At 45.2% G+C, this 26,816-nt stretch overlaps 1 protein-coding gene across 1 annotated transcript; it reads left to right on the forward strand.

Moving 5' to 3' along the window:
• Positions 1-26,576, forward strand: SUSD3 (sushi domain containing 3). The gene is made up of 5 exons (XM_084214814.1): positions 1-133; positions 13,340-13,528; positions 15,793-15,940; positions 18,744-18,911; positions 25,986-26,576. The coding sequence occupies exons 1-5, from the start codon at positions 49-51 to the stop codon at positions 26,197-26,199; spliced, it is 804 nt and encodes a 267-aa protein (XP_084070940.1). The 5' UTR covers positions 1-48; the 3' UTR covers positions 26,200-26,576.
• The last annotated feature ends 240 nt before the right edge of the window (positions 26,577-26,816 follow it).

Consider the following 26,816-nt stretch of genomic DNA (forward strand, 5'->3'; position numbering starts at 1 on the left):
CTGCCGGGCGCCTCGGCGCGGCGGGGCTCGGCGGCGCTCGGCGGAGCCATGCCGGCCGCCAGCACAGCCGGGCTGGACGCGCCGCGCACCTCCGCGCTAGGGCGGGACAGCGGCGGCCCCCGCGGATACTCAGGTACGAGCGCGGTCCCGCGTCCTTCCTGGCGCGAGTCCCCTCCTGCGTCGCAGCAGAGGGGAGGGAGGATGTCAGCGGGGGTAGCGCCAGAGCCCGGGCAGAGTGCAGGATCCCTCCCGCGTAGGGATGCGGGGTGGCCGGGGCAGGACGCGGATCTCCGGACAGAGGTGTTGTATGTCCCCGGGGAGCGGCGCGGGAGGCCCCGCGGGGATGCGTTACCTTCCCACTCAGCTCCGGGCAGGGGCTCCTCCCGTCCCACTCCGTGCCGCCTCCGGCCGGACCCTGCAGAGCGCCGAGGGGACAGTGATCCGCACCCTGAAGTTCTCGGGCACGCCTTGAGACGGGTGTCCTGGAGTCGTCCCGGAGCCACCCCGGTACGCGGATCCCGGCGGGCCTCGGCGACCCTCGGACAGCTCTCCCGGGGCTGCACTCGGGGCGCCGAGCGGGGCCAGGGCTGGACTGGGGCTCGGGCGGAGGGGCCGAGCACCGCCAGGGCTGCGCACAGCAGCCGCGCTCCAGAGCCGTCCGAGCGGCTCCCCCGGGGGCTGCCGGGGTCTCGGGAGGGGGTATGGGTGGTGATTGCTCCCAGAGAGGAGGCGCTGCGGTTCGAGGATAGAAGTTTGGGGTTCAGTCGCTGGGATGGCCACGGCACAGGGGACGAGTGCATGGGGACAGAGGAGAGCGCTCGTTCTCAGAGACATCGCTCCTGGGTGCGTATCACCGGGCTGGGAAGGAAATTAAGACATCAGTGTTTTAATGGAATATGGTAATACATTGAGGGGTGGAATGAGGAACCAAGCAAAGCTTTTTCCTTCTTATCTTTCTCTTCCCTGGAGTTTTGTTACTCAATTTGATTGCGCAACCATAACATCCTTTCAAAACCTCTTTGGCTTAAGTGGGTTCAATAATTTGGAGGTAATGCGAGGTGACAGAAGGTCTGAACTGGTGGGAGATGTCCACTGCATAGGGCTGTGGTGTTGGTGGGTGTCTGGGCCTGGAGGGAGTAGAACCATGGTCTGGACCTGCTGGCACAGGCAGCAGGAGATGCATACTCCCAGCCACAGCCACCTCTGGAGTCCAGAACTAAGGTGAGATGGAAGGATGCTGGAGCTTGGTGCAGCTGCGGTGACCTGCTGTTTGCTGGGGTTTCTTCCTTTTTTCTTCAGATCACAGGGTAAATGGGCTTTTCCCTGGATTCAATGCAAGCAGACATGAGCTCTGCTGAAATCCAGGGACTTCCTTCTCATGTGCAGCCTGTCCTTTCATATCCTTGTGATTTATTTGGCTCATGAAGTTCTAACAGACTTCATTAATGACCTGAATTTGTTGTGCCTATAGAAATTGATACATGTATTTTAGCTACTAGCTAAATGCTAGTAGCAATGCTTTAAATTGTATCCTCTGAATGTGCTTGACTGTTTAATTTGAATTTAATATAGCAGTTAATTTGAAAACGTGAAACAAGTTCTGGGAAATGGGCTTAGAGAATTAACTCAAACCCAAGTGTAGACCCTGTTGCTCTAATCTGATAGTGTTGCTAATTACTGACTTTTCTCTTTTTTAAATAATGTATGTTTGGCTGCTTTTATATGTTGTGTCAAAGTCTCATGGGGCTGCGTTTGCCCACACTAAAAGGAGTTTTGGAAGTGGCATGTCCTGTGTTACACTCAGACTTTCTGATTCTGTGTCAGTTAATCTTGCTTTGCATAGATCTGTGACAAAACAGCAAGGAATGCCAATCTGCCAAAAACTATTTGGTGTTCAAATTAGAAATCCACCCTCAATTAATCCCTTGGATATCTATAGACCTGGCACCTCTCAGCTGTGTCTCCAGCCAGAACAAAAAGACCATTTTTTCCAAGACAACTACACCAAAACTGTGGAGCAGGAGCTCTCAGTAAGGTGCTAAACTGAAATATGCTGGGTCAGGGCTTGGCTGTGCTGCCCTGGCTGTAGGACCAGCAGTGATGTTTGAGCACCTGGGGCTTTGCCAGACCTTAGCCAGGTGTTGGTTCTTCACCCTCTTCACCCTCTTCACCTTCTCTGCTGCTTCATGGAGCTTTTCCATGGTGCAATTCCACCTTTGCAAAAAAACCATTTGGAACTATTGAGTCAGGTGGATGTACTGCTGGCAACCCTAAGCAGTTTAGATAGCTAAAAAGATGGTTACTTGTGTAATTTTAAATTAAACTCTTGTTCACCTAAATGTGACCATGTTATTTATACATCAATGTTTGCTGCCAATTGTTGCACAGGATTTATAAAGTATCTTTCATTGCATCATGTCCTTATTGGTGATCCTTTTTGATGCTGAGTACCCCCTTACATTATTTCAGACCTTGAGCAATAAGGTGATAATAAAGATTTGCACAGATAAACTCCCTCACATGTTCCTTTTGAGAGGATGAAAAAAAATGTGGCAGGATTTCCATTTGAATTAACGTATGAATGAGAGAGAAATTAAAGGAAGTTCCTTAGTACAGCCCTGATGCCTGTAGTATTTAGAGGTCTTAGAGCTTCCTGAGACACAGCTGTGAGATTCAAACACCCTACACTTCTCCTGGTCTTGCCTTCTTTTGAGGGACTGACAGGAGCAGGGAGAACGATCCCACCCTCTGATTGGGGAGGGTCAGCAGTGTGCTTCCCTTAGGAGCTGTGGGAGCCTGGCTTACCTGGAGGGAAGGTCAGCAAATGTGTAGGGCAAGAGCATGGGGCAGGGGAAGAGCACAACAGATGTCTGGAGCTGAGAAGAAGCCTTCTGTACTGCAGCTGTTGTGCTGTCACAGCGGCATTTACAGCATCACTGCCGTACTGTGGTAGTGTTCTGTGGACACTCATCCACCAGTGCTTGCCAGGCTCAGTAAATTCTCTGGAAAAGCCTCTGAGATTCTGAAAGGCTTGTGTCAGGTGACCTTAGCACTCTCCTGCCCTGGGAATTGCCATGTGGCAGGGTGCTGTCATCAGCCTGCCCCGCTGAGGTGCTGGTGCCTCTGAAGCTGCCCAGATTATACTGGGGTCTTTTGAGTGAAACAGGAAGAAGAGAGAGGAGCACAAGGCATATCATTATTTTTAGTCCTTTTGTTCCTGAAGGGAGAGGCTCTGGCCCTCCAGTTATCCAGGGTGGTACCTTTTTTTTGCTGTGGTTCCTCTCATTCCTTAATACCCTTCTGTAGCTCTTTCAGACCAGGTAGCATATACGTCTGCCAACATAGAGATGCATTGACAAACACATCAGTGCAGCTATAGACAGAGGGACAATAAATGCAGATCTGGCAGAAACACTCATTATGACAGGTTTTAAATTAGTAGGTCTCACTGCTGGGTTGTTGCGTGTAGTTGTGGTTCTGCCTTGTTCCTCCACTTTCCAGGGAAAGGGAGAGGTTTCATGGGGTGGGAAATGCTGCAGGCTGCAGTGAATGCTCTATTCAGACCTCATTGTGGAGGGAATTATCTAGCAGACACCACTGAAAGAAAGGGATGAGTCTCTTGCTTAGAAAAGATAGAGGTTGCAGGTTGCTGAAGGATAGGGGCAGGACAGCAGGTATTGGCTCAGTTGTAGCCTGGATGTTGGTGGCCGTGGTGGGATGCAGGTACCAGGGTGGATGTACTTATGGTGCCACTTCAGCTGTCTGTTCTTTTGTTGTGAGCAACTTTTACTTTTTCTGAAGTGAGTTTCCTTGGCAATGCATAAACTGAATATTATGTTACTAAGAACTTACAAGTGCTCTTCCAGGACAGTAAAAAAAAAGTTGTTCTTGGAAGCCAGGAGTGCTGCTGCTCTGCAGTACAGATGCATAAAATTTTATCACCTTGTCCCTGTGATCCTAAATGTGGTTCCATTTTTAGGCTGCAGAAGAAAACATGGATCCCAAATTTCCATTTCCACAGGGCAGAGGGTGATACAACTTGGAATATATGGGCTTGTCATTTCCCCAGGGTTATTTCTCCTTTCTTGTATACCCATGAGCTCAAAGTCAAACCTTGTATTAAGTAATGTAAAAGAAGTGACAGTTGTAGAATGTCAGCTAATTGGCTTTATCTCCTGTACTGCAAGGAGTTAATCTGGATGTTTAGGCATTTGCACCAGGCATTGATACTGCTTTGAGGGAAGCATTTTTGTCATTAAAGCATTAGAACAGTACAAAATAGAGAAGGAAGAGAGCTTTGGGGTTTTCTGAGTCCTCCACAGTGCAAGATTGTTCCCTGTGGTATTCTCTAATGCTTTGTCCTAGCTACTCTGAAATTAACTGGGTTAGAGAGACAGACTATTAGTAGACTTCTGAATTTCAGCTAATGAATGAGGTGAGGTGAATGCTTTGGATCCAAAACACTGAAATTTCAAAAATCACAAGTCAGTCTTAAAACACAGAAGCACCCAATGACAGTGGATAACCCAGCATTTTCTGGGTGGTGCGGTCTATTTTAAAGGCCAGAACTGCTGCCAGTTTTGCTGTTCCCACTGTGTCAGAGCCGGGACATGCTTGGACCTTTCCCCTGGAAAAGCAGAGCATCCCCAAGCATCACTGCAACTCTGCAGCAAAGAGATTTATAACTATGATAGAATTGGCATGACTTTGCTTTTAATAAGCAAATAATAAGCTTTTAATAATAAATCATGATTGCCACTGACTTTTTATGCGCACTGTAGAGTCTTGCCTTCAATATTATGATGGAGACAAGCTAACAGGAGAATTGTTAGTTTTCATTTAGGCATTTTGAAATGCAGCTGCAGATGAGCAAGCATGTTATTCTGAAGAACAGTTTTAACTGGCCAAGTGGATCAGGATTGGCAGAGAGGTGATTTTGCAGTCTGCATGAATGTCTGCCTCTCATTTGGTTGTCAGATGACAGAGAGAAATGCAGAAGTTGCAGAATGAGCAACTGCTCCCCAAAATAAATCAATTCCTGTGTCTCCTGAGGGTCTCAGGGATGGGGGTTGAGCTGGTGCCTGGATTACAAATGAGCCTTTGCAGCAGGGCAGAGCCCCTGTGGCTCAGCAGCATCTTTGGGGGGTCAGTAGCTGCTTGGGGGTGCAGCAGTCACAGCTACCTCAGCCCAGATTGGAGTGGTGGTGGCTGTAGAAGCAGTGCTGGGGAAAGGGATGGGTTAACTGCTTGCCTTTCCTCCAACAGACCTGGGAGAGATGATTCCATTGTTATTTCTAGGATGAAATAAAGCCAGTCACAATGCCGCTCGTGTATTCCAGACTCCTAAGCAGAGTAGCTTTGATTGGGAATGAATTTGAAGAGAGGTCAAAATGGGGACAGAAGTTGAGTAGGGTGAAGGGATGGTGTACAAAGTGCGTGTGTGGGCTGGGAGCAGTGTGTAGGAGGATGATTTGGCCTGTGGGACCTCAGAGAGGTGCAAAAAGCGAGTTTTGGGGTTTGATTTTTCCTGTTCAGAAAAGCAGAAATCTGTGCCCTCATGTAAAGGCAGAATTACACCTAGGAAGGTTTCTGCTTACAGCCACAGTTATTTCCAAGATCTTTGCTAGTTGACTGGGTCAAAAGAGGCATCTGGACGGGACATAGGGTTTCTACTTTGCTCTAAGAAGTGATGCCCCACAAAACCAGGGGCAGTTTTGCACAGGCAAGTGAGCTCTGGTGCCCATTATTTTTAATACCTGCAGAAATTTAGATTAGGACTAAGGTTTTGATTCATTTTGTTTCAGCCCAGAAGCTGAATTCTTAGGTGTAGCCCTGAGTTCCCTAGCTATGTACAAAGGAAGGGCAGGACATGGGGCTGCCATCCTCTGCTCTGCTCTCTCAAGCTGCTTGTCATTCTGTGCATAACTCACCTGCAGTCCTTGACTTTTTAAATGGGAAAAAGCAAACACAATCCACTGGTCCCCTGTCCTTATTCGGGCATTCATTCTTGTCAGTCTTGGTGCCATCTTGCAGCAATTCCTGTGTGCAGGGAGGCTGAAAGCAGGTGTGTTTATTAACTTGTGCTGTTAATTGTTGCTCTGCCTGAGCAGTTCCTGGCAGGGTGCTGCATGGCTCTCACCCAGCAGTTTGCAGGTTGCTCTGGTAGCCGTGGCCAAGCTGCTGGCTGCATGTCCCTCTGCGTGAAGCCCAGAATAGGAAAGCCAAACTCTGTCAGCAAAAGAACCAACCAGGAGAGAGGAAAAATAAAAAATGATAAAACCACAGCCACAGGTTTTAAATCTGGCTGTTGGTTTCTCAGCCCATGAATGACTTCCATCACCATCAAAAGGCATGCTATTGCTGACTTGTTCAGACTGGTGTCTGAAAAATCAATTATTCACAGAAATTCTTGCTGACAGTTGTGGATGCTAGGTCACAGCTCTGTGGTGTGCATTTCACAGCTTAACAGAGCAAACCAAGGACAGGATTACCTTCAGATTATTCCTGGGAAAGACTTAGGGAAGCCAAAGTGGGCCAGCCAGGGGGAGGGAAGGTAAGGTCTGTTGTATCCAGGCTTATTTTGCCTAACAGTGTGGTTGGAAATTCCCCATGAAAAATACAAACCTGTATTCCATCATCTGTTTTAAAACAGGAAAGTGGTTTCAAAGATAAAAGGTTGAAAAGTTTCTATATTCTTTACAAATCAGTTCTTTGTGGAAATACAATTCCTATGTTTAAACTTTTTGGCAAAAAAATAATATATAACCATCAAGTTGCATGCAGATCTGGTCCACCTAAAATTTCATATTGGGGGTGGATTTTTAATGACTGAAATGTTTTTGCCCAGCTCTGGACCCTTCCTCCTTGAGAACTTTTTTGGTCAAGGTGGGTCGGTGCAATGCGGCCCCAGCCATCCACAGAGGTTGTGCCCAGTCTGGCAAGCATCGTGCAGAAGCAAGAGGCCACCAGCCACATCGTCCAGGCACATCTGCTCTTATCAGCCCTGTTCAGTGCCCCAGCATGTGCCTGTGGCTGTGCACAAGCCAGATCAAAGAGTTGTTTTCTACAAGGCAAACATGCAGCCAGGCTGAGCTCTGTGTCCTGCAGCACCCAGAGCAGTGGAGGAGAGTGGAGCGTGTTGAGGGTGGGCAGTGGACAGGTAGGGATGCTGCCCTTCCTGCAGGGATGCTGCAGGAGGCTTCCCATGGGGCAGCAAACAACCTCTGTCCGGTCCACTTTTCTGGTGGGGCATCCTTCATCCTTCCTCTGTCCATGGCTCCTAACAGAGATGTGCTTTCCCTGTGGAAATACATCTGGGGTTTCTTTTGGCTTCTTCAGTGGCTGGCTTTCCAAGTGGCGGAAAGCACCCTCTGCAGAAATGTTACAATTGTTTAATGAATGAGAGATTGTTCATTAGTAGTGGGAAAAAATAATGGTGAAAGTTGAAATTATAAAAATCCAGACTTCACTGGCCCAATGAAGGACACCAGCTGGGATGTGCCCACCAAAACCTGTCTGAGAACAGAGGGACCTGGTGGCAGAGGTGAAGTGCACACTTGCCCTGGGATTCACATGTTGCAGGTCCCATGGTGACCTGAGAGAACGGTGAGGCCCTGGCACAAGTTGCCCAGAGCAGCACACTTGCCCAGAGCAGCTGTGGTTGCCCCTTGGATCCCTGGATCCAAGGCCAGGCTGGACAGGGCTTGGAGCAACCTGGGATAGTGGAAGGTGTCCCTGCCCATGGCAGGGGATGGAATGGGATGGATTTAAGGGTCCTTCCAAGCCAAACCATTCTGTGATTCCAGAAAAGCAATGCTGCCCAAAATGTAATGGATGTGGGAGTCTCAGCACCTGAACCTTTGCATGTTGTAAATGACATGTGCTGAAAAATCAGTTTTACCTACGAAAGCAGACCACAGAATAAAATGAAGGAAGTGGGTAGGAGTGAGCCTGAGGTATCTGCTGTAACAGAGGTGGGAGCAGAGAGCTTATCTGAGCATGGATTTGTAAACACAGAAATAAACTCTCTTCAAATACCTTTTTGCTCTCCTTCTTAATTGCATGGAAATTGCATATTAATGGGTAAACAAGCTTTTCTGAAAAGGTGTTTTTACAACTGTTTAATGGTGGCCTGTAAGAATCATCAGATATTGAGTTCCCTCTATCACACTTTAAAAATAGTTTGATCAATAGAAACATGGAATGTTTTATGGGGAATATTTTCATTCAGAAATGCTAATATGAGGCAGGTGCCAGAACCACATATTAATAAGCTGCATTTCTTTTGTCAGGTAATGTGCTGTGACAGATGTGTTCCTTAGGTACCTGCTAGTTTTACCCTGTGCAGTTGTCCAGATGTTCCTCTATGCAAGTGACCCAGAGGAACAGTCCTGTGGCTGCTGTTCAGTTCTTGCAGGTGTCCATCAGAATTTGGGGTGTGAAGCTCCCGGGGCAGTGGTGGCCAAGCCTGACTCTGCCTCTGAGGTGTTCCTTGCAGGGACGGGTGTGCAGAGGGCTGTGCTTTGGTGCACGTGGTTTGTGCCACACCTGAACCTCCAAAGCTTCTCCCAGGGAATAATTTTATAGAGCTATACCTGTGTGTTAGAAGACAGACAGGTCTGTAAGAGCTTTCCCACATGTCCCCAGCAGCTGCCCAGGGACTGCAGGACAGCTGGGGACCTTGGTTAATCTCTGCAGCTTCTATAGCCCTGCTCTTTTACTGCAGGTCTGGTATCATGCTTACACTAACTTCTTTAAAAGCCATGCCAGCTTCTGGATTTTCTTGTGGGAGGATCAGATCCTGGTGGCCATTTGTTGGTTTAAAAGGCCAGCCCTGGCAGCACTCGAGGCCAGCTCTGCAAGGAAGCAAAGGCACAGTGGCCAGGAGACCAATGCCAGGGCCAGACAGTTTCACTCTATACAAGATGCTTTGCTACATCTGCTTTATTTCATATTTCACTTCTAGCTGCTTTTCTTCTGCTTTTTAACACAGTGAGCTCTTCCCAGAACTCTTCTGTGAGATGCTTAACATGCCTGTGATTTCAGGATGCTTAACATGCCTTTGCTTCTCTAGGAAAAGAGACTTTTAGCAATAATATTGGTGTGTTTATTTTCTACAGGGTTGATAGAGCCTAGTGTTCTCTTTCTTTCTGGCATCTAGTTATTCCAGCATATTTTAGTGCTATCAATTCCCAACAGTAAGCAATGCAAAGGGGTGACCTTTGTGTGTCTGGGAATAACGAGGCGAAGACAGGGATCGCTCTCTTTCTGCACAGACAGCAAGTGGCAGCCTTGCTAACATGCTCCCAGGTAATTACGTCTGTAGTTTAGATAATTTTGGTAGGTACTTATGCAATGTATTTGATTTTACTCACTGTTTTGCTGTGGAAGGAGCACAGGAAATGTTTACCAGACAGGCATGCGTAGGTTTCTCTCTCATTTCTTTTTTCTTATCAGCAAAACATAAACCCATGGCTTGCTGATAGTGAAACCATATGTTTCCTCTTTTTGACAAATCAATTTTGCAATACAGATAATCCTGGCTGTACATGAGAAGACATATTTTTAATTATTTTAATTTTTACATTACTCTCTATTTTTCACTGCCTGGAAATTATGTATGTGTTTATTTCTGAACTCATAGGTTGGGTGAATTAAGAGCTTATGGAGGACACAGCTTTAGTGTCTGTCTTTACTTTGAGGACAGTTATTTGTCCTATGTAATAACCTGTTTGTTGTAGCCAGTGCAATTCTGCACTGCCAGACAGCAGCATCAGATTCAGAGGATATCACTGGATATCCTCTCAGCATGGGGCCAAGCTGAGAATTGTGTTTGTATAAATCAGCTCCTGCTCTACAAAAAGCTGCAGAAATAGCTGCAGAAACTGGAATCATAGAACTGTGGAATCACAGGAGGTTTTGGGTTGGAAGGAACCTTAAAGCCCATCCAGTGCCAGCCCTGCCATGGCAGGAACACCTCCCACTGTCCCAGGCTGCTCCAGCCCCAGTGTCCAGCCTGGCCTTGGGCACTGCCAGGGATCCAGGGGCAGCCCCAGCTGCTCTGGGCACCCTGTGCCAGGCCCTGCCCACCCTGACAGCCAGGAATTTCTTTCCAATATCCCATCTAAATCTATCATGTTTCAGCCATTCCTCCTTGTCCTATCCCTGCAGGCCCTTTTCCAAAGTCCCTCTCCAGCTCTCTTGTTGGCTCTTTAGCCCCTGGAAGTGGGTCTAAGATCTCCCCTGAGCCTGCTCTTCTTCAGGCTGAACAATGCCAGTGCTTCCACCCTGTCTCCAGAGCAGAAGGCCTGCAGCTCTCTAATTAGGGGATTTATTCAATTTTACAGTCTTTCATTTTTACTCTTCTGGGTGCCAGTTATGCAAACCAAGACCTGAATGTGACATTTTCTAGATATTTATAAAAGAAATACAAATTTTAATGTAAATCTGGTCAGCACAAATGTTTGTGTTTTACCAGGTAGCAATGCAACCTCAGACACCAGTCTGAGTTGAAAACAAAAATAAAATTAATTCTAATAATAAAAACAATAATAAAATTCTTGATTGTAGTAGATTTAGTCTGATAAACATGCCTGAAGAGTATTCAAAAAAGAAGTCTATATGGAACATCTGCTTATGTAAGTATAAGGATGGAAGCTTGCTTAAACATGATTCTTTGGAGATGTAAGGGTAAAATCAACCCAGCAGAAAAGTGAATGCCATGGCTCACTATGGAAACACTACAGGTAGCTAATAGTGAAGGACACTAGAGCTTGCAGGGAAGTTTTCCAAAAGCATTTTTAGAAGATAATTGATTATTAAAATTCGGGCACATTTTATGCAGACAAGCTGAATCTCAGCTCAGTTGAAATTCCAAAAGGTCATTCTGGCAAAGCTCCATCTGGGCATTTCAATAAATGCATTTGTGAAACGCAAAAAGCAGGGACACATTTAAGTTTTTGGCTTTAGTGGAAAGAAAAGAAGAACAGCATTTCTCCTCTGGACAAGTGCAGGTACATGAAGTTGTTGATGAGCTTTAAGTCAGGTACAGAAGGTTTTGGATGTGTAGCTCCCATTGAGAGGCACCTCTGTGGTTCCAGCCCCAATACATTCATATGAGAATGATCATCTGGGCACGATCCATGTTGCTATTGCAGCCCAGGGCAAAGCATGGAAATACCCACATTTTCAGGGGATGCTGGCTACTAGACATTTCTGTAGAGCTCAAGTGGAGCAAAAATAATTTAAAGCCCCCAGCTGAGGAATGGTGCTGACAAGGTCACTGCCATTCAGAGGTTTGATGTCTTGGCAGACACCATCTTGGGCAAGGACGGGGTAGGGAAGGTTCCAAACACTCCAGCAGCTACAGCTGCACATATTACTCAGGATGGTCAGTGCTGGATTAAATTAAATAGGTCTTGAAAGAAAGGATCCAGTTCTGAATTATTTGTTCTTTGGAGAACAAAGAGTGAACAATGAGTCCAGGTAAACTGGCAGGTGTTCTGAATGCCTCCACTGAGGCTCCATGTGGTGGCTCAGCAGGTGTGCATCATGTCCAATTCAGCTCTTAATTACTTTTTGCATCTTGTGCAGCTACAAGAGTCACCAATGTGAACTCTAAGAATGTGGACTGATCTCTAAAAATAGCCTTGAAGTACTAAAATGAAAAAAAAACCCCAAAACTAATCAACTATGTGTAAAATCTTTATTTTACAGATCAGGACAATGTTTTCTCATAATAAACCACAGAGTGATTAAAATAAAAAGAAAAGCCCAAACTCCTAACACTCATTTGGAGTGAGAAGGAAAATTGTCCAACACATCCTATATGTTCCAGGAATGGGATGTGGGCGGCAAGAGGTGAAGAGAAATCAGTCCTATAGAAAATATTTGCTCTCATTGAGGCCAATTGCTGCTATAGTAAGTGGCTGAAAGAAGTGGCAAAACAGAAATAATCAGCATGGAATTAAAGAGCTATGGTTTTAAAAGCTAGTGTTTGGTGCATATTTACTCAGTAGATTAGCTTAGTAATTGTCACTATGACTTCTGTTTAGTCTTTTGCTGAGATTCCTTTGGGTTTGTTTTCCAGGGACAGGGAGTTTATGAGCATGAACTGGAGATAGATAGGTGGGACACCTGTCTTCTGTGGAATGATCTGGGGTCTTAACAACAATAATGACATGGGGGGTGTTCTAGCATTCAAAATAAAATAGATTTGCTAACAACATGTTGTTCTGTCAGGATGTTCTCATAGAGGCTGTAATTTCTTTTTGCCTGTAGATGTGGAGAATATCTCTTCCCTCTTTTAATACTTTTAGATGTGTCATCATTGCACTTGCAGCACTATGCCTCTGAGTTTTCCCAAGTCTTTGGAAAGCCAGTGAAAAATAGGGAACCTGGGCTCTGATGCAGAAGCAGTACTGCTATTCTGTAAATGTTAAAAATATCTGAGTTTCTAGACTCTGTCAAAGCACATGTACAGACCCAGAAAAAGTATTTGTTACCTTTGAAGTTATCTTGATGTTATATGTTGCTTTAAGCATCTCTCATTGAAAGTTTTGTTTAAGAGTACTGTGAACAAGGAATGTTGTGACAATAAAATTTAGTGTATGAAGTTAATAGGTAAGATAAGGTGGCCACGGGGAGAACTGCTCCACAGCTCAGAGAACAGCTGTATAAGCAACAAAGCAACAGAAAAGTGAAATGAACAAAAATCTATTAAAAATTAGTGATTTACTGTAAAGCAGAATTTGTCACTTGAAAAGTGAGATAAGTTATTTGTGTATGTCTTTCTGTGCTCTTCCCTGTGGTTTTGACCCTACTGATCCCTTTCAGCCAAGCCAAACAAATATGCAGTGCTTGTAAAGATTAGAAGTTTCAGTCAGATCATGCCAAGATGCTACCAAGTAAGCTGAACTGCATGATCAGTCCAGTAGATCTTGGAAACCTGTGTGGGGGAAGACACGTAATGAATACTCCAAGCCAGCCTGAGTACTAAATTAATCCGAATCCAACACCACAGGGATCCATAGGGGACCGTGCCACTCAGAAATGACTTTTTTTTAGTGTTTTTAGTGTTTTAGTGTTCAACAGGTACCAGTCTGAGCAGATCATGTCACAACACCAGTTGCTTTGCGCTGGGGATGAGGGCAGAGGAGCTGTTGAATGGCACTGTTGGCCGTGGGCTGATGCTTGGCAGAGCAGCCAGCATTGGCCACCCCGAGGTCTGGTATTTGTTTTGACCATGAACTGTGACCGATTTACAGCCTGGTGTCAACGAAACCTCGGTGGACGGCTCCGCTGCTGGCGGCGCTGCATTGTGTCTGTGTTTGCTCTGCAGGGCAGTGCAGCCGCCTCCTCTCGCCGCAGCTCGGCTCGCTGCAGGTCCTGCAGGGCAACGGCACCGAGCTGGGCACGGTGGTCACCTTCCAGTGCTCCGCCGAGCACCAGCTGGAGGGAGCGCCCGTCCTCACCTGCGTTTGGGAAGGGAGCGGCCCGCAGTGGACAGCCGGAGTGCCCTCCTGCAAGCGTAAGGTTCTTCCCAAAGCGTGCCCCTCCCTCTGGGATGCGCTGCATTCCTTTTGCCCTGCCTGTCCTGGATTCTTCCTAGATATCTGTGCAAAGAAAAAGACAAATTCAATTTTCTTCAAAGTTGCCCCACTGATGGTAATTCCACTCCATATATGTTCTGACGTGCCATTTTCATGACGCACAGAAAGGACTCTGTTGGATTCATCCCTGATCTCATGTCACTGGTAGCACCTGGAATAACTGTGGCTCCAGCTAAAAGCTGTATGCTTCTTTAGAGAAGGTATGGTGTCTCAGTTTAGAGACAAGTTTAGGAGAAAAACACTCTGGAATGAGGGTTTCATCTAAAAAAAAGGGTTCCAACAATCCCTTTCCACCAATAAGAAATTAATACTAGTGGATGAAAGTGAAAAACCCAGCCGGATATTCACAAACAGATTGCCCACACCGCACGGGAGAAAAAGTAAATAATGCTAGTTATTGAACTGTCAGACCTTAACACACACACCCACCTGCCCCAGAAAAAAAAAAAACCAGAACACCAGAGCAAGATAAAAACCCACAACGGCCAGCAGCAGGGTGGGTAGGAAGATGACACCAGCTCCTGTCTCAGGGAAAAAACCAAAAGGTTCACGCAGCAGCTGGTGTAAACCCGGTGAATCTCTGGTGTTGGTCCCCAGGTGAAGCAGGTGTGCTTTCCCTGCCCAGCTCAGGCTTTTTCCCGGGTCTGGGCCCAAAAAGGAGCAGCCTCTCCTTCCCTCCGGGCTTGGCCGATTCTTCTCCTGGCGCTTGTTCTCTCTGATCTTTGACCAAAACCAAACCATCTAATTCACCTCGAAAAGCAGCTGAAGGATTGCTGCTGTAGCCTCTCCAAGCCCAGGAAAAGGAGAGAAAAAAAAAAAACCAAACAAATTTCTGCCTGGACTAACAAAAAAATCCCAAACTAGCCAAGCAAAACCCAGACTACACCACACCCCCGGATGCCGACGCAGTGAGGCTTTGAAAAAGCCCAGCAAAGGGCCCCAAGGCTCCCCCTTCCCTGGACCCACGTTAAAGACACAGCAGTCATTTTGGGGCATAAAGCAGAGGATCAGGGACTGGACCATCATCATAAATCACCTAAACAGTATGGGAATGACCAACTGATGTGCAAGCACATTTGCGAACCCCTTATCTCCTAGCTTTTTGCTGTAAAAGAAGCACGGTGATTTTTTTTAACAATTCTTGGTTGTTGCAGCTGCATGGGAAATTTACCATATAGAGAACTAGTGTCTGAATGGCAGCAGCATCAACTACCTTTTAGCTGTGTTTCTGCTTGTTTATTATAAGGTTGCCAGTAGTTTGATCAGAAGTAGACCCAAGCAAAACTTGGTACCTCTGAGCTTTGAGGTGCCTCAGACCTCGTGTAATTTCAAATCCCAGTGGATACATTGCTCTTACAGACACTTAGTCCTCTCTCCCACGCTCAGCTATTCTTACCTCTTCTTTGGAGATCCCATAAAAGAAAAAGAAAAAATGAGAGAAATCCTTCCCCCCAAGGCTGCGGAAATATAATGCTTTGTGTGGAGCTCAGCTGAACCGTTTGTGATGTTGGTCATTGTGACATTGGGAGAACTAGCTGAGTTTTGAAGCAAGACATGCTTACTGCTCCAAGTGAGTTAGCAGAGATCTGTGTTAGCTGTGCCACATCACATTCCTACTCCTCCTTTTGTCTGGATGACTCGCTTCCAGCATCAGATCCCTGTGAAACTCAGCCCTGCACATCACTTCTTCCATCCCGCATCCTTCCCCAAACAGAGGAAGACCTGTTGTTTGCTGCCTGCCAAAGAGGATGTAATTACATGGAACTGTCCTTGCTCTAAATGGCTTCTTTGAGCCCATATACCCGTGTTAGTATTCTTTTCTGTAGCTTCAGTCCTTGTTAATAAAGAGTCTGCAGCTCATCTGCATTTGATCTGCCGACAGACTTGTGCTTTTAAGCTACTGCAGTGCTAAGGGCACTGTATTTAATTAATTGCAGTGGTGAAATGCTTGTGAACAATTCATTAGTAACTTATAAACAGGAGATTTTTACATAGTCCGGTTTGAGGCTTGCATAGGTCAAAGCTGAAGCCAAGAGTCTCTGGTATCTTGACACATAGTGATGTGAAAGTCCTCACTGAGCAGAAGTGTGAAGCAGGCAGGCTTCAGCATGGTTTAATGAAAATGTGAAAGATAAATTCATGGACTAATCTTAGAAATGTTTCTGTGTTTGCTTCGCTGCAGCCATATCAAAATACGAGACTTTTGGCTTTAAGGTCGCAGTGATTGCCTCCATTGTGAGCTGTGCTGTCATTCTGCTGATGTCCATCGCTTTCTTAACTTGCTGTCTGATCAAGTGTGCGAAGAAAAGTGAGAGGAGAAGAACTCAAAGGTAGGTCAAGAAGACAGTTTTAATAACAGTGTAAGAGTGTACATCATATGGACCCCATTGCTGTGATAACAAGTGCTTCAAAGGATTTCCTGCTTGCAGCACTGCAATATTGTTAATTACTTAAAATCCTTAATTTGTAGGTCAGGCTTTAGGCATAGAAGGACTTGGAATTCTATAGTATTTAAATACCTGATGCCTGTTAGTATCAGATAACCTCAACAGGCCTAGGCAGATCTGGTTTTACCCAGGATTATGCAGAAGCTGAACACACAAGTCTTATTTTCTGGCACAGCATTTCTGTCCTCAAGTTATTGAAGATTGGCAATATTTCTCCTTCTCTATTTCTTTCCTTTTTCCCTTTCTTTCTTTGAACACTGCTGGGAAATGGAATCTCCCTGTGTCAGAGCCGTCCAAGGCCTCACCATGTGCAGAGCATCCTCAAAGCTGTCCCAGCATGGGGCTGGAAGGATGGAGGATTTTGTCTTCTGGCTTGGATCACAAATTGGTGGATTATAAACAGGAACAGGAAAAAGTCAAATTTTCAGTCCAGTTCATTATAAAAACTCAGTGTGGATAGTGTCAGCAGGAGCGCATTTGCCTGTAGGCTGGAGCCAAGAGCCCAAGAGCACCCGCCTACAGTCACGGCTGCAGAAACTTTCCACAGGAACTTGGTTTCCCTCTCACTTTTCTTGCTGGTTACCCCCACCAGGCCCTCCAGTGGAGTGGAGGGAGACTGGGGAAGACAGTAGTGAAGGTTTCTGTGCTGAGCTGCGATTTCCCTGAAGCTGTGTGGGAACCAGCTGAAGGGGGAACTTCTGTCATTTGAAATCCAAGTGTAACCAAAGTAGAGATTTTCTGTTTCTCTTCAAAGATTTTGTTGTGTCAAAAAATGAAAGTCCTTATTGTCAGTCATAATATTCAGTTTTTTACTGGTAGCATGAAATAAATAGCTTTGAAATGAAAGGTTAATTGACAGTTTGTAATTGCCACTTTTCTTTTTGATAAGACTAGTCATATCACAGTCCTTGTTTTTCACTTATTTTACATGAAGTTTTGTAAAAACCAGACATTCTCATTATTGTGATGACTTGATATTTTTCCTCTTACAAAAGAAGCCCTTCACACTGGACATAATGACCTGATTCTGTCACCAGGCTGTAAAATTATTCCTTTTGCTGAGACCTTCTCAGTTCCCTGCTCCCCTGTGCTTCTTTCCCTGTCTCCTGAAGGAGCTGCTCCATCCCATTGGCAACATAGTCCAGCTCCAAGGGGAAGCCTGGGGGCACTGCAGGCATTGTGTATCTTATCCCTTCTGTCAGAAAAAATTGAAGTCATGTACAAACTGTCCATGTCATGGGAGAAAAAGTGACACAACCCTGTGCGAAACTTGTCAGGTGGAGTGGCAGCATCTCTGTTGGTAATGGAGGTGGAAAAGTGGATTGACTTTGGAATGCACAAATCATTAATCTGACAAAAAGCTGCAGGCTTGATAACTTATTACAAAATGAGAACTCTTGGGGAGGAAATAATGAAGTAAGTATCTCTTAGACCAGATCTGAAAGATGAGGTAATCTGTACCTATGGAGCAGAGAGGATCTCCTCACCTTGCCTGTAGCTCTGAGATCTGCATGTCTGCTTCTTTTGGCTCTCAGCTGGTCACCTGAGAGATCATCTCTGCCTGCAAACCTGCCTTGCCTGGTGTCTAATGATCTTTGAAGTGCCATCTTGTGTTTAATAGAATCATAGAATCAGTAGGATTGGAAAAGACCCTGAAGTTGAACTGTCAGCACAGCACTAACACCATGTTCACAGCTAAACTGCCACACCCACATGTGTTTTGACGGGAAAAGGGATGAAGGCTGCTAAAAGTCCTCCCACCATTCAGCCTCCTCATAGATCTTGTCCACTGAGGAAGTGTGGCTGCTGTTTTCTTTGGAAAGAGCAGGACTGCATCCCAAGAAAACAGAAATGGCGCCAAAATCAGCGTCGCCAGTTCTCACAATTTGATCTTGTCCCATCAGCCAGTGAGAGTGTCTATGATGCTGTGAGTCTTAAACTTCTTCTAAAAACAAGAAAAGAAATGGTGGATTTTTTTTCTCACCTCAGAGTTGCAGAGAGCAGCATGAAAACAGCTCTGAACATTTCCAAAAGAGAATTCTGACAGTGAGGGAATATGCTCTCATGAGGGAATATTTTTAAGTCAATATCTTTTCAACCTGCCTGGTGATTTTGGAAACACTAAGAATTGCAGTGATGCAAAAAGTCACAGAAAATAATTTTTTTTCCTGAAATAATTTATCCCATAAAATGGAGAGGATATGAAATCTTTTCACACACGACAGGTTGTGGCCTGATGTCACTGTTGAAGATCCATTAGGACACTGACACATCATCCCACCCTTATATGACTTTCCTTACTACATGCAGTCTGCAAAAACACTGAATCAAATGGACATAATTCTTGGAGGTTTATTTCTTTGAACTATCCATTGGTGCTCATACGAAAATCGTTCTTGTTTTCTTGTTTGTTTGCTTGTTTTTTGAGGAGTGCTGGACAGTACTTAAAATAACGCTATTTTTTACACAATAGTATTTATGCTATTGAAGAACTCCCTATCTTAGGGTGTTATTTAAATCTCTGCAAGTTTGGCTTACACATGAAGTTCAGCACGTGTTTAAGTGCTTTTTTCAGTAAACCTGGAATGAGATTTAAGCTCTGTAGACCCAGGTCTGTGGTCAGACCAAAAGCTCAGCTGTACAGTCATATATTACAATACTGTTTCTACTGCTTGTATATTCACAGAGAAATGCAGCTGTGGTACCAGCTGAGGACTGAAGAACTAGAGCACATGCAAGCTGCTTACTTTGGTTTTAAGGGAAGGAACAATAACAACAACAATAAGAAACTCAGGATTACATCTGTATCGGGTGACATGACTAACATGGCATATGATAACCAAGGCTTCTACAGGTAAGGTTGTTAAAATAAAGTAGGTTTGAATGAGCTGATGGGATCCTGGCTAAACACTAACCAGAGCCAAAACCAGCTATGAGAGCAGGTATATCAGTCTGTGCACCCTTAGCCAAAAGTCTGTCTGTTTTGGATACAGAGAGTGGGCACTGTTTCTAATCAGAGATGGAAGTGTCATTAACGGTGATTCTGAGTAAAACTGTCCTGGAATTGCTCTTGGAACAGATGTGACCCTTCCTTATTTACACCTTGTTCTCTTTTGCCACTCAAATAAGAGCTGTTTAATCAAGTAATTTCAAGTGATTTCTATTCTTTAATTCTGTAAAATGAATAGACATGCAAGGTGAGATGTGGGAATTCTACTAACAGATTTCATTAAGACAACAAATGGCCCGTCAGTTTTGTATTTCACTCGCAATTTTTTTTTTTTACTGCGTGTAACAAATTAGGCTAAATTTCCTCATCCTGTGTTCATCTGGCTTCCTGAGAACAGGAGAACAATGCAGGCACTGGGGAGGTGCAAACATGGAGCTGGGCCATGCTGGGACGGCCAGAATGAAAGGCCACATTACCTGTCTGGGTGGTTGCTGTGGCACCATTTCCCCTCCAGTGTGAGGTGGGAATGTTGGCAGCGTGTGCCTGGAGGAACTCTCTAAACCTGGGTGCATGTTGCTGGAGTGGTGAAGCTGTTACAGTGTTGATTGTCAAAAGAAATAAATACAGACACGTGGCATGGTTGAAAAACAGCAAAACTGAGGGCAGGCAGTCCCAAAGGAAAGATTCCATATATTTCTGCATATCCATGATCAAAAACCAAAAGAGAATTTAACCAAGACTCCTCAGGGAGGGTTCAGGCTTGACATGAGTAGGCATTTGTGTACCAAGAGGGTGGTCATACCCTGAAACAGGGTCCTGGAGTAGGGGTCAGTGTTGGTGGCCCAAACTGGCATTGCTCGAGGGGCATTTGGACAATGCCCTTAGCAATGAGGTTTAGTTTTTGGTCAGCCTTAAATGGGTCGGGCGGTTGGACCCAATGATCCTTGTGAATCCCTTCCGACTGAAATCTTTCAGACTAGTCTAGTCTAGTCTAGTCTACTGCAGTCTATCAGCACTATTCTGGCTTCCTGCTGGGCTGGTTTGTCCCCAGGCAGGCAGGCACAGGATGGATAGCTCAGTCCTTTGCAGACCAACTGTCTGAATGCCCAAGGCGCTCTCAGCCGCAGGCAACCTTAGCCAGCCCAAAGGATTTCAGCTCTTTAGTGATTTACCAGCTCTCTTATGGTTCCAGCTCTTTGCTTGCTCAGGAGCCTGGCAGGCTGGCCAGGAAGCAGATGGTGAGAGAGGAGAAGGCAGCCCTGGGGTTCCACAGCCATGGTTTTATTGGGGGGCTCTGTGAAGGGTTCCAGCGATGGCTTTTCTGGCCAGAATGGGCTAAAGCAGCCCCTTATATAGGGCTAGAGAGGAGCAGGAATTGTCCAATAGCAGGGGTTAAGGAGGAGTGACCTATGGGACACAGAGAGATAAGCTGGGGTCAGAAATGCAGAAGAGAGGGGCTTCTGCCTTTTCACCATGTCTTGGCATTTTCTCTCTCTAGGCCTCCATGGAGCTTTAGCTGGGCCTGGCCCTGCTACACAGCACCCTATCCCTGTTCTATCCTACCCTGTCCTCTTCTTGTGCCAAGGTCTCAGACATTTGGAGGAATTGCCCCATGCATCATGAGATCTCCGAGCACCCTGCTTGGTTTTCCTAGGCAGGAGCCGTCTGAAGAGGCACAGGGGATGAATCCTCTCCTCCCTGTCTTTTCCAGGGCTGGGGTACATGCTGCTTTCTGCAACCCAGCCATGAGAAGTGGCTTGGCAGCCCACTTAGAAGGGGAAGTTGGGATGAGTGCTGCCCATGTCTGACAAATTTCATTTTTACGATAGCTTTCTCTTTTTTCTTAAATAAACTGTTCTGCTGCTTCTGGTAGCATATGAAGTATCTGGAAGAGTAAGAACTCCTCCACCCTGGAAGAAGACTCTTGAGTATATATTTATTTTTGACTAGAAAAGCATGTAGGCTGTGCTATTTTTCAGACTTAATTGAATAGATTTTGAGATTAACATTTTGATTCAGTGCTTTACTGTACTCAAAATACTGTAAGAAGAGATAAAATAAAAAGCTAATTCTTTTAGGTAAGGCAATATAAAATAAAACATCAATTCTTTCAGGCAGGTAAGGTATTAACAAACACAGGTTTACAAAACAAATAAAGATTTACAGACAAATTTAGGAGTAAAACACTCTCATCAGTTAAAGAGGGGCCTTAGTAGGCTGACAAGATAATTTTGGCTGCAATGATGTGACACAATGCAGAGTGCTGATTGGGCAAAGGTTATAAATAACAGAGAAGCCCAACTGTGTGACTATAGGGGCTCCACTCTGCTGTTCTGGACCTGGCTGCCACAAAATGAGAACTTTCTCCCCTCATGTTTGAAGCATATCACCAACATCATGAATATGTAGTTTTGCAGGGAAACATTGAATTTTAGTGGTAACTGCATTAATTATAATGATCTTCATTCTGACTGCTTTTCTGGTTGAACAAATTGCTTTAAAATGATACAAAATATGCGTACAAATACCTGGGATCATTAACTACAGAGTGCTGTCACTCCAGATGCCACCTCTTTCATTTGGATATAAAGAATCATAATGAGGATGAACATATCAATTTTTAGCAGAAGGTCTTATATGCATGAGCTGCAAGTATTTACAGCCTATTTGCTCAATTATGTTATTGAAAACACTAAATAATGTTGAGCAGGGAAAAACAGGTTTCAGATCATGGTGCTGCTGGGAGGGAGGTGTTTCCCCAGCATTGCTTCTGAGAAGTTCAGAGCAGCAGAGATAGCAGTTTTCTCTGTGGTGCAGAGGTTTGAGCCAGATTAGCTGAAAACAAGGGTCTGTGTCTAGGGAAGGGAGATTAGCTGCAGCCCTGGGACACCTAGTTAGAGGAGAACAATGTCCGTGAGCCTCCAAAGCCGTCCCCAGGAGGACTGCCGGGCAGAGGGCTTGTCAGGATGATGGGAATGGCTCATGGGTCTCAGAGCCTGACTGCAGGATGTAGCAGGATGTGTTATTTTTGAATCAATTATTTTCAGATGAAGAATAATACCTGACCCTGCAGTAACTCTTCTCTGGAGCACTTGCTTGGGCACCCACCACCCGAGACAAACAGCCCTCTGCCATCCCAGCAAGCAGCAATCTGGGAGAGCGAGGATCAGACATCTGCCCAAGAAGGCAGGTTGTCCTCTGCCCTATGACAGGCACAGGGTAAAATATCAGTAAAGAGAAACTTAATGGCAGCTGTCCTTCCTCTGTGCCAGCTGCTAGTAGTGTTTGAGAGATGGAGTGAAGGTCACTGAGACATTCTGTTAAAGAAATGGGTGTCCAAAAGAAGAGTGGGGTCAGCTTAATGCTGGCAGGGCCCTACGCTCACCCACTGCTCACGGTCATCTGTAGCTGCTCCCCAGGTATTTCAGGCTTTGACAACCTTTTCTGTGAGGAATTTTTTCCCAATATCCAACCTAAACCTCCCCCAAAATGACAGAGCTTAAAAAAAAGTGCCTTCAGTTTTCAGCAAGGAGGCAAAGCTTCACAGCAAGCTGGTGCAACAGCCTCAGAAGAGCTGTTGCTCTAGGAATACAGGGTGAAGAAATGCAAATAAGCAATTGCTCTGATAAGCATCATTTCCAGTTGTTAAATTTGTAAAGAATTGTCCTGTCCTGTCCACTGCTGTAATGTACATCAATTAAATTGTAGGCATCCATTCAGGAAGAGGACTGTCCTGTGCTTGTTTAAGCAGTTTGTAGCATTTACACTTGTTCTGTAAGTGAAGCCATCACTTCCCTAAAAAACACAAGGAAATGCAAGTGTTCTGTGCCAGAAATGGGATCCTGAATCCAACTGGAACCACTTTTGGTCTGACAAAATATGCACAACTTAGTCAAACATTGTGAGAGCAAACAGCAAACCCTTCTGGCATGAAGAGACATTAAAGAACCAGGCACTCCTCTTTTGGAACCTATTTATATACCAGCATGTGTAGAAGACACTGTCCCCGGAGCAGCACGGATAGCAAGTGTAAAGAAATCACTGAGGGATCATTTCAGTTTGCATCATCTAGTGATGGTCAGAAATAGGCACACCTTGGCTCTGTTGCTCTGCTTTTCACTGTAAATGCCCTGTAACCTGTCCTGGAATAGATACTCCCTTGACTCAACAGATGTGCTGATTTTTTGTAAGGGACAATTGATGATCCAGCATTTCCCATACTCAGGAGAACTGAATGTAGCTGTACACTAACTCCTTTTCATTCTGTGTCAGCTAAGATGGCAACCAGAAAAAAAAAGTAGTCCAGCTCAAAAATGCAATCTAAAGAGAATCAAAGAAATTTGGTGTGTTTTTTTGTCTAGCGTGGAAACATTTGGAAGAAGTTGGGCATTTTAAATTTGGACTGCTTAGAGGTTAATTATTTTTCACAGCCCTAAGTCAAGTTACAAAACATCCTCTGTGAAGTAGTTGATCTGACTGCAGAAGCTAGTCAAATAGAAAAGCCCATGTCTCAGTAGGGTTAAAGTCCTCCTTTCAGCTATTCACACAGCTGGAGCATATTACCAAGAAGAAAAAATCCTTCTGCAGAGAAGCAGGCTGGTATATTCTCCCACAGAAGATATTTTTAGTCACTGAAATTTTTGTACCAGAGACCTTTCTGACTGCAAGATGCTTTACCATTCTACCTGGCAAAAAGGAAATAAGGGCAATCCGGCAATCAAAGAACAAAGAATTCCAACTGAAAAGGTTTTGTAAAAAATCATAAAGCCAGCATGCTATTAGGAGAGGCAGCTCAGCATTTTCAGCATCATTGTGGGGTTTAATGCTGCATCACATAGAGCATCCATTGATACAATTGTCTGGAATTGATACAGTTCCCTACACGAAATGTTTGATTGCATGGCACCGTGAAGGGAGGGCACCAGCATAGAAGAGGGGCAGATTTCCTTTCCCTGCTTTTCCCTGCTTTTCCCTGCTTTTCCCTGCTTTTCCCTGCTTTTCCCTGGTCCAGTCCTGAGCTTCTCTATTCATGGAGTTGTTCTTTTTTTACCTCTTGTTTTTCCTGATCTCTGTGTTCCCCACCACCATCTTTTGGAGGCTCAGATCTTCCCAGCACCTTTTGACATACAGGTTTCAAAGAAAGCTGAGACAGGGGAAGCGAGCTGTGGTTTCACCTTGGGGCCCTGTTAGAAGGGTAGGATAAACTGGCTTTTAAGTTACACCCATTTCTGAATTTCAGTCTTAATTGTCATTGCAAGAACTTGAAGGGGGCATGTACAGCAACATGTGCTTTTAATAGAGCTACTATTATTGTTTTCATAATGCTTTCCTGATTTCCCCATGGTCTTGTACAAAGCCACTAGGCATACAGCAAGAATAAAATCCCCTCCCATTCTCTAGTGTAAAAGCTGTTTTGAGAGGCAGTGCCAGCACCAGGTAGCTTTGTGGCTGCGTTCTCACATGTCTCAGATGTCCTGTTAATAGTGTTTTCCCTCCAGCAAGGACCATCTCTCAAGTCACACAGAAGAATATTCTTGTGAATCCTCTAAATCCCATTAACAAATGCTGTGATGGCTATTCTCCTCCCCTGATGGGAGTTCCAAATTTTATCTGTCAGATAAAGGCTGTCCTTGTCAAATGCATCATGCACTTGGCTGTGCAGTGCCTGGGGCAGGTTTATATAGCCAGGTAAGGGTGCAGAGTAGGGTTCTGATCCTCTTGCTGTGGTGTTTTAAAGTAGCCCAGTTGGGAACTGGAGTTAAGGAAAGTTGAAGTGCTTGGAAAACCAGTCACACTTATTCAGGACAAAGTACAGAGCTTCCAAGGATGAGAAGAAAGCAAACTGAAGACTGTGTCTGACTGAAGGTCATGTACACAGAGCAAAGGCCACTGCATGCACAGTTTTCCCTTGGTGACACTGCAACCCTTTTAACAGCTCTTCTCATCCTCTGCTGAGGTGAAACCCCACTGCCTTCACTGTCCCTCTGATGTCCTCAGGGTTTAATCTCTTGCAGGAAGACAGGTGCCTACTGTCTCACCCTACACTTATAGAATCACATAATGATGGAATGGTTTGGATGGAAAGGGGCCTTAAAGACTATCCCATTCCCCCCCTTGCCATGGGCAGGGACACGTTCCACTAGGCCAGGGTGCTCCAAGCCCCATCCAACCTGGCCCTGGACACTTCCAGGGATGGGGCAGCCATAGCTACTCTGGGCACCCTGTGCCAGCAGATGTCAATGAAAGCGTAATAGTTCCTCAAATGGGAGGAATGGGTTGCTAAGCTAGGACTACATTTCTCTGAGTACAGTTTTAGCCAGTGTGGGTTCCTGAGTGGTGGACTATTGGGGAATTGAAGTGTTTCACAACATAGAGCTTTATAAGGGAAAACATCAGAGTGGAATGACTTCTGCTCAGGTGGACTGTATTTGTTGCTCTACAACCAGCAGACCTGGACTTGAGCTATAATCCTGGCAGAACAATTTGCAAAGATTTTTTTTTTCAAAGGCTGTTTTGCTGCCCAGGCAAAACTTTATTCCAGTCCTTCTCTGTGTATGTGCTGCTTTGATCTGATTTTTATTTTGACCTTTGACAACCATCTCAAGAAGATGGAACCGAGTTCCTTATACTATAAAAAAAAAAATAAGCGCACAACAGCAAGTATCTCAGAAGATTTTCTTTTGGCAGCAAGCTGTGTAGCATTACCCCATGCAGCTTCTGTTCCCTGATGGCAGGTCACAGGGGTGCTCAGTGCTCGGTTGGTACCCACCAAAAGGTACTTGAGGTCTTGTTGAGGTTTTATAGAGACACAATTATTTTCCCCTCTGCTGCCAACTGGTTTTGATGCTGGGATAAGCAATTCTTCATGTTACAGCACAAGTCATTTGCGAAACACCTGATGTGCCAATAGAACGCACAAATTCTGTACCTTCACCAGGATTAATGAAACAGAAATAACTTTTCCCTTTGTGCTTACAGGTCCCAGGAAGAGTGGACTCGGGATGTTGTTGTTCCTGGGTGTTGCAAAGACAGCAGTCACCTGCTGAAGGTAGCCAAGAGCAGCGGTGCACCTGGGGCACACATGGTACCGAGACAAAACACTGCACTGCAGACGGTGAACTCCATACATGTTGTTGAAGTCTACAGTCATAAGGATAGTTACAACAAACCAACCTGCCAGATACCTGAATAGCTGGTGTCTGAAATGCAACTGCTTCTCCGGACCAAAATGAAATGGTGATAGAAATATGTGCCTTAAAGACAACACTGAAAGTTCATTATTCATATGAACTGTAAGTTTTCTATATTACAAGATGATTATTTAGGAGAAATGCTTCAAGGTCTGATACAAATAAAGATACGAATACTGGGGCTGTCAGTCCAGAGCTGTTCTCTGCAGTGTGCTGTGCAGTGTGACCATGGCAAAAGCATAATGCCCTTCTGCACAGCTAGAGAGGTGGTACCCAGTTTGCATATTTGCCTCATATGAAGTTGCTGATAATAACTACACACCCCTCAGATTCCAGTTTTCTCAGAATCAGTGGGTTTTGTAAGAATTTCAGAAAGAAAAGTCCCCCATATTTTTACAAAGTAGCATGATAGAACTGCAAAAAATTTGATTTTAATTAAATGCCCTTTTGTTTTGTATCAGAAAGGTCTTTAATTCATCTGCTCCATGTTTAGAGACCATGTGAGACTGGGTGCAGCAGAGGCCTATCTGCAGGTCTGCCAGCCGGTGGGAGGGGAGATGGCACATGGAGGGATGTGGTGTCGTGCTGTGGCACACCTTGGGGCCCCCACCAGCGACCT

Source organism: Fringilla coelebs (assembly GCF_963513975.1).
Source record: "Fringilla coelebs genome assembly, chromosome: 13".
Taxonomy (NCBI): domain Eukaryota; kingdom Metazoa; phylum Chordata; class Aves; order Passeriformes; family Fringillidae; genus Fringilla; species Fringilla coelebs.

Coding starts and splice junctions, on each gene's coding strand:
- SUSD3 (XM_084214814.1), top strand. CDS start 49: ATGCCGGCCGCCAGCACAGCCGGGCTGGACGCGCCGCGCACCTCCGCG. Junction 13,529..15,792: donor CGGAGTGCCCTCCTGCAAGC/GTAAGGTTCTTC, acceptor GCTTCGCTGCAG/CCATATCAAAATACGAGACT. Junction 18,912..25,985: donor GATAACCAAGGCTTCTACAG/GTAAGGTTGTTA, acceptor TTGTGCTTACAG/GTCCCAGGAAGAGTGGACTC.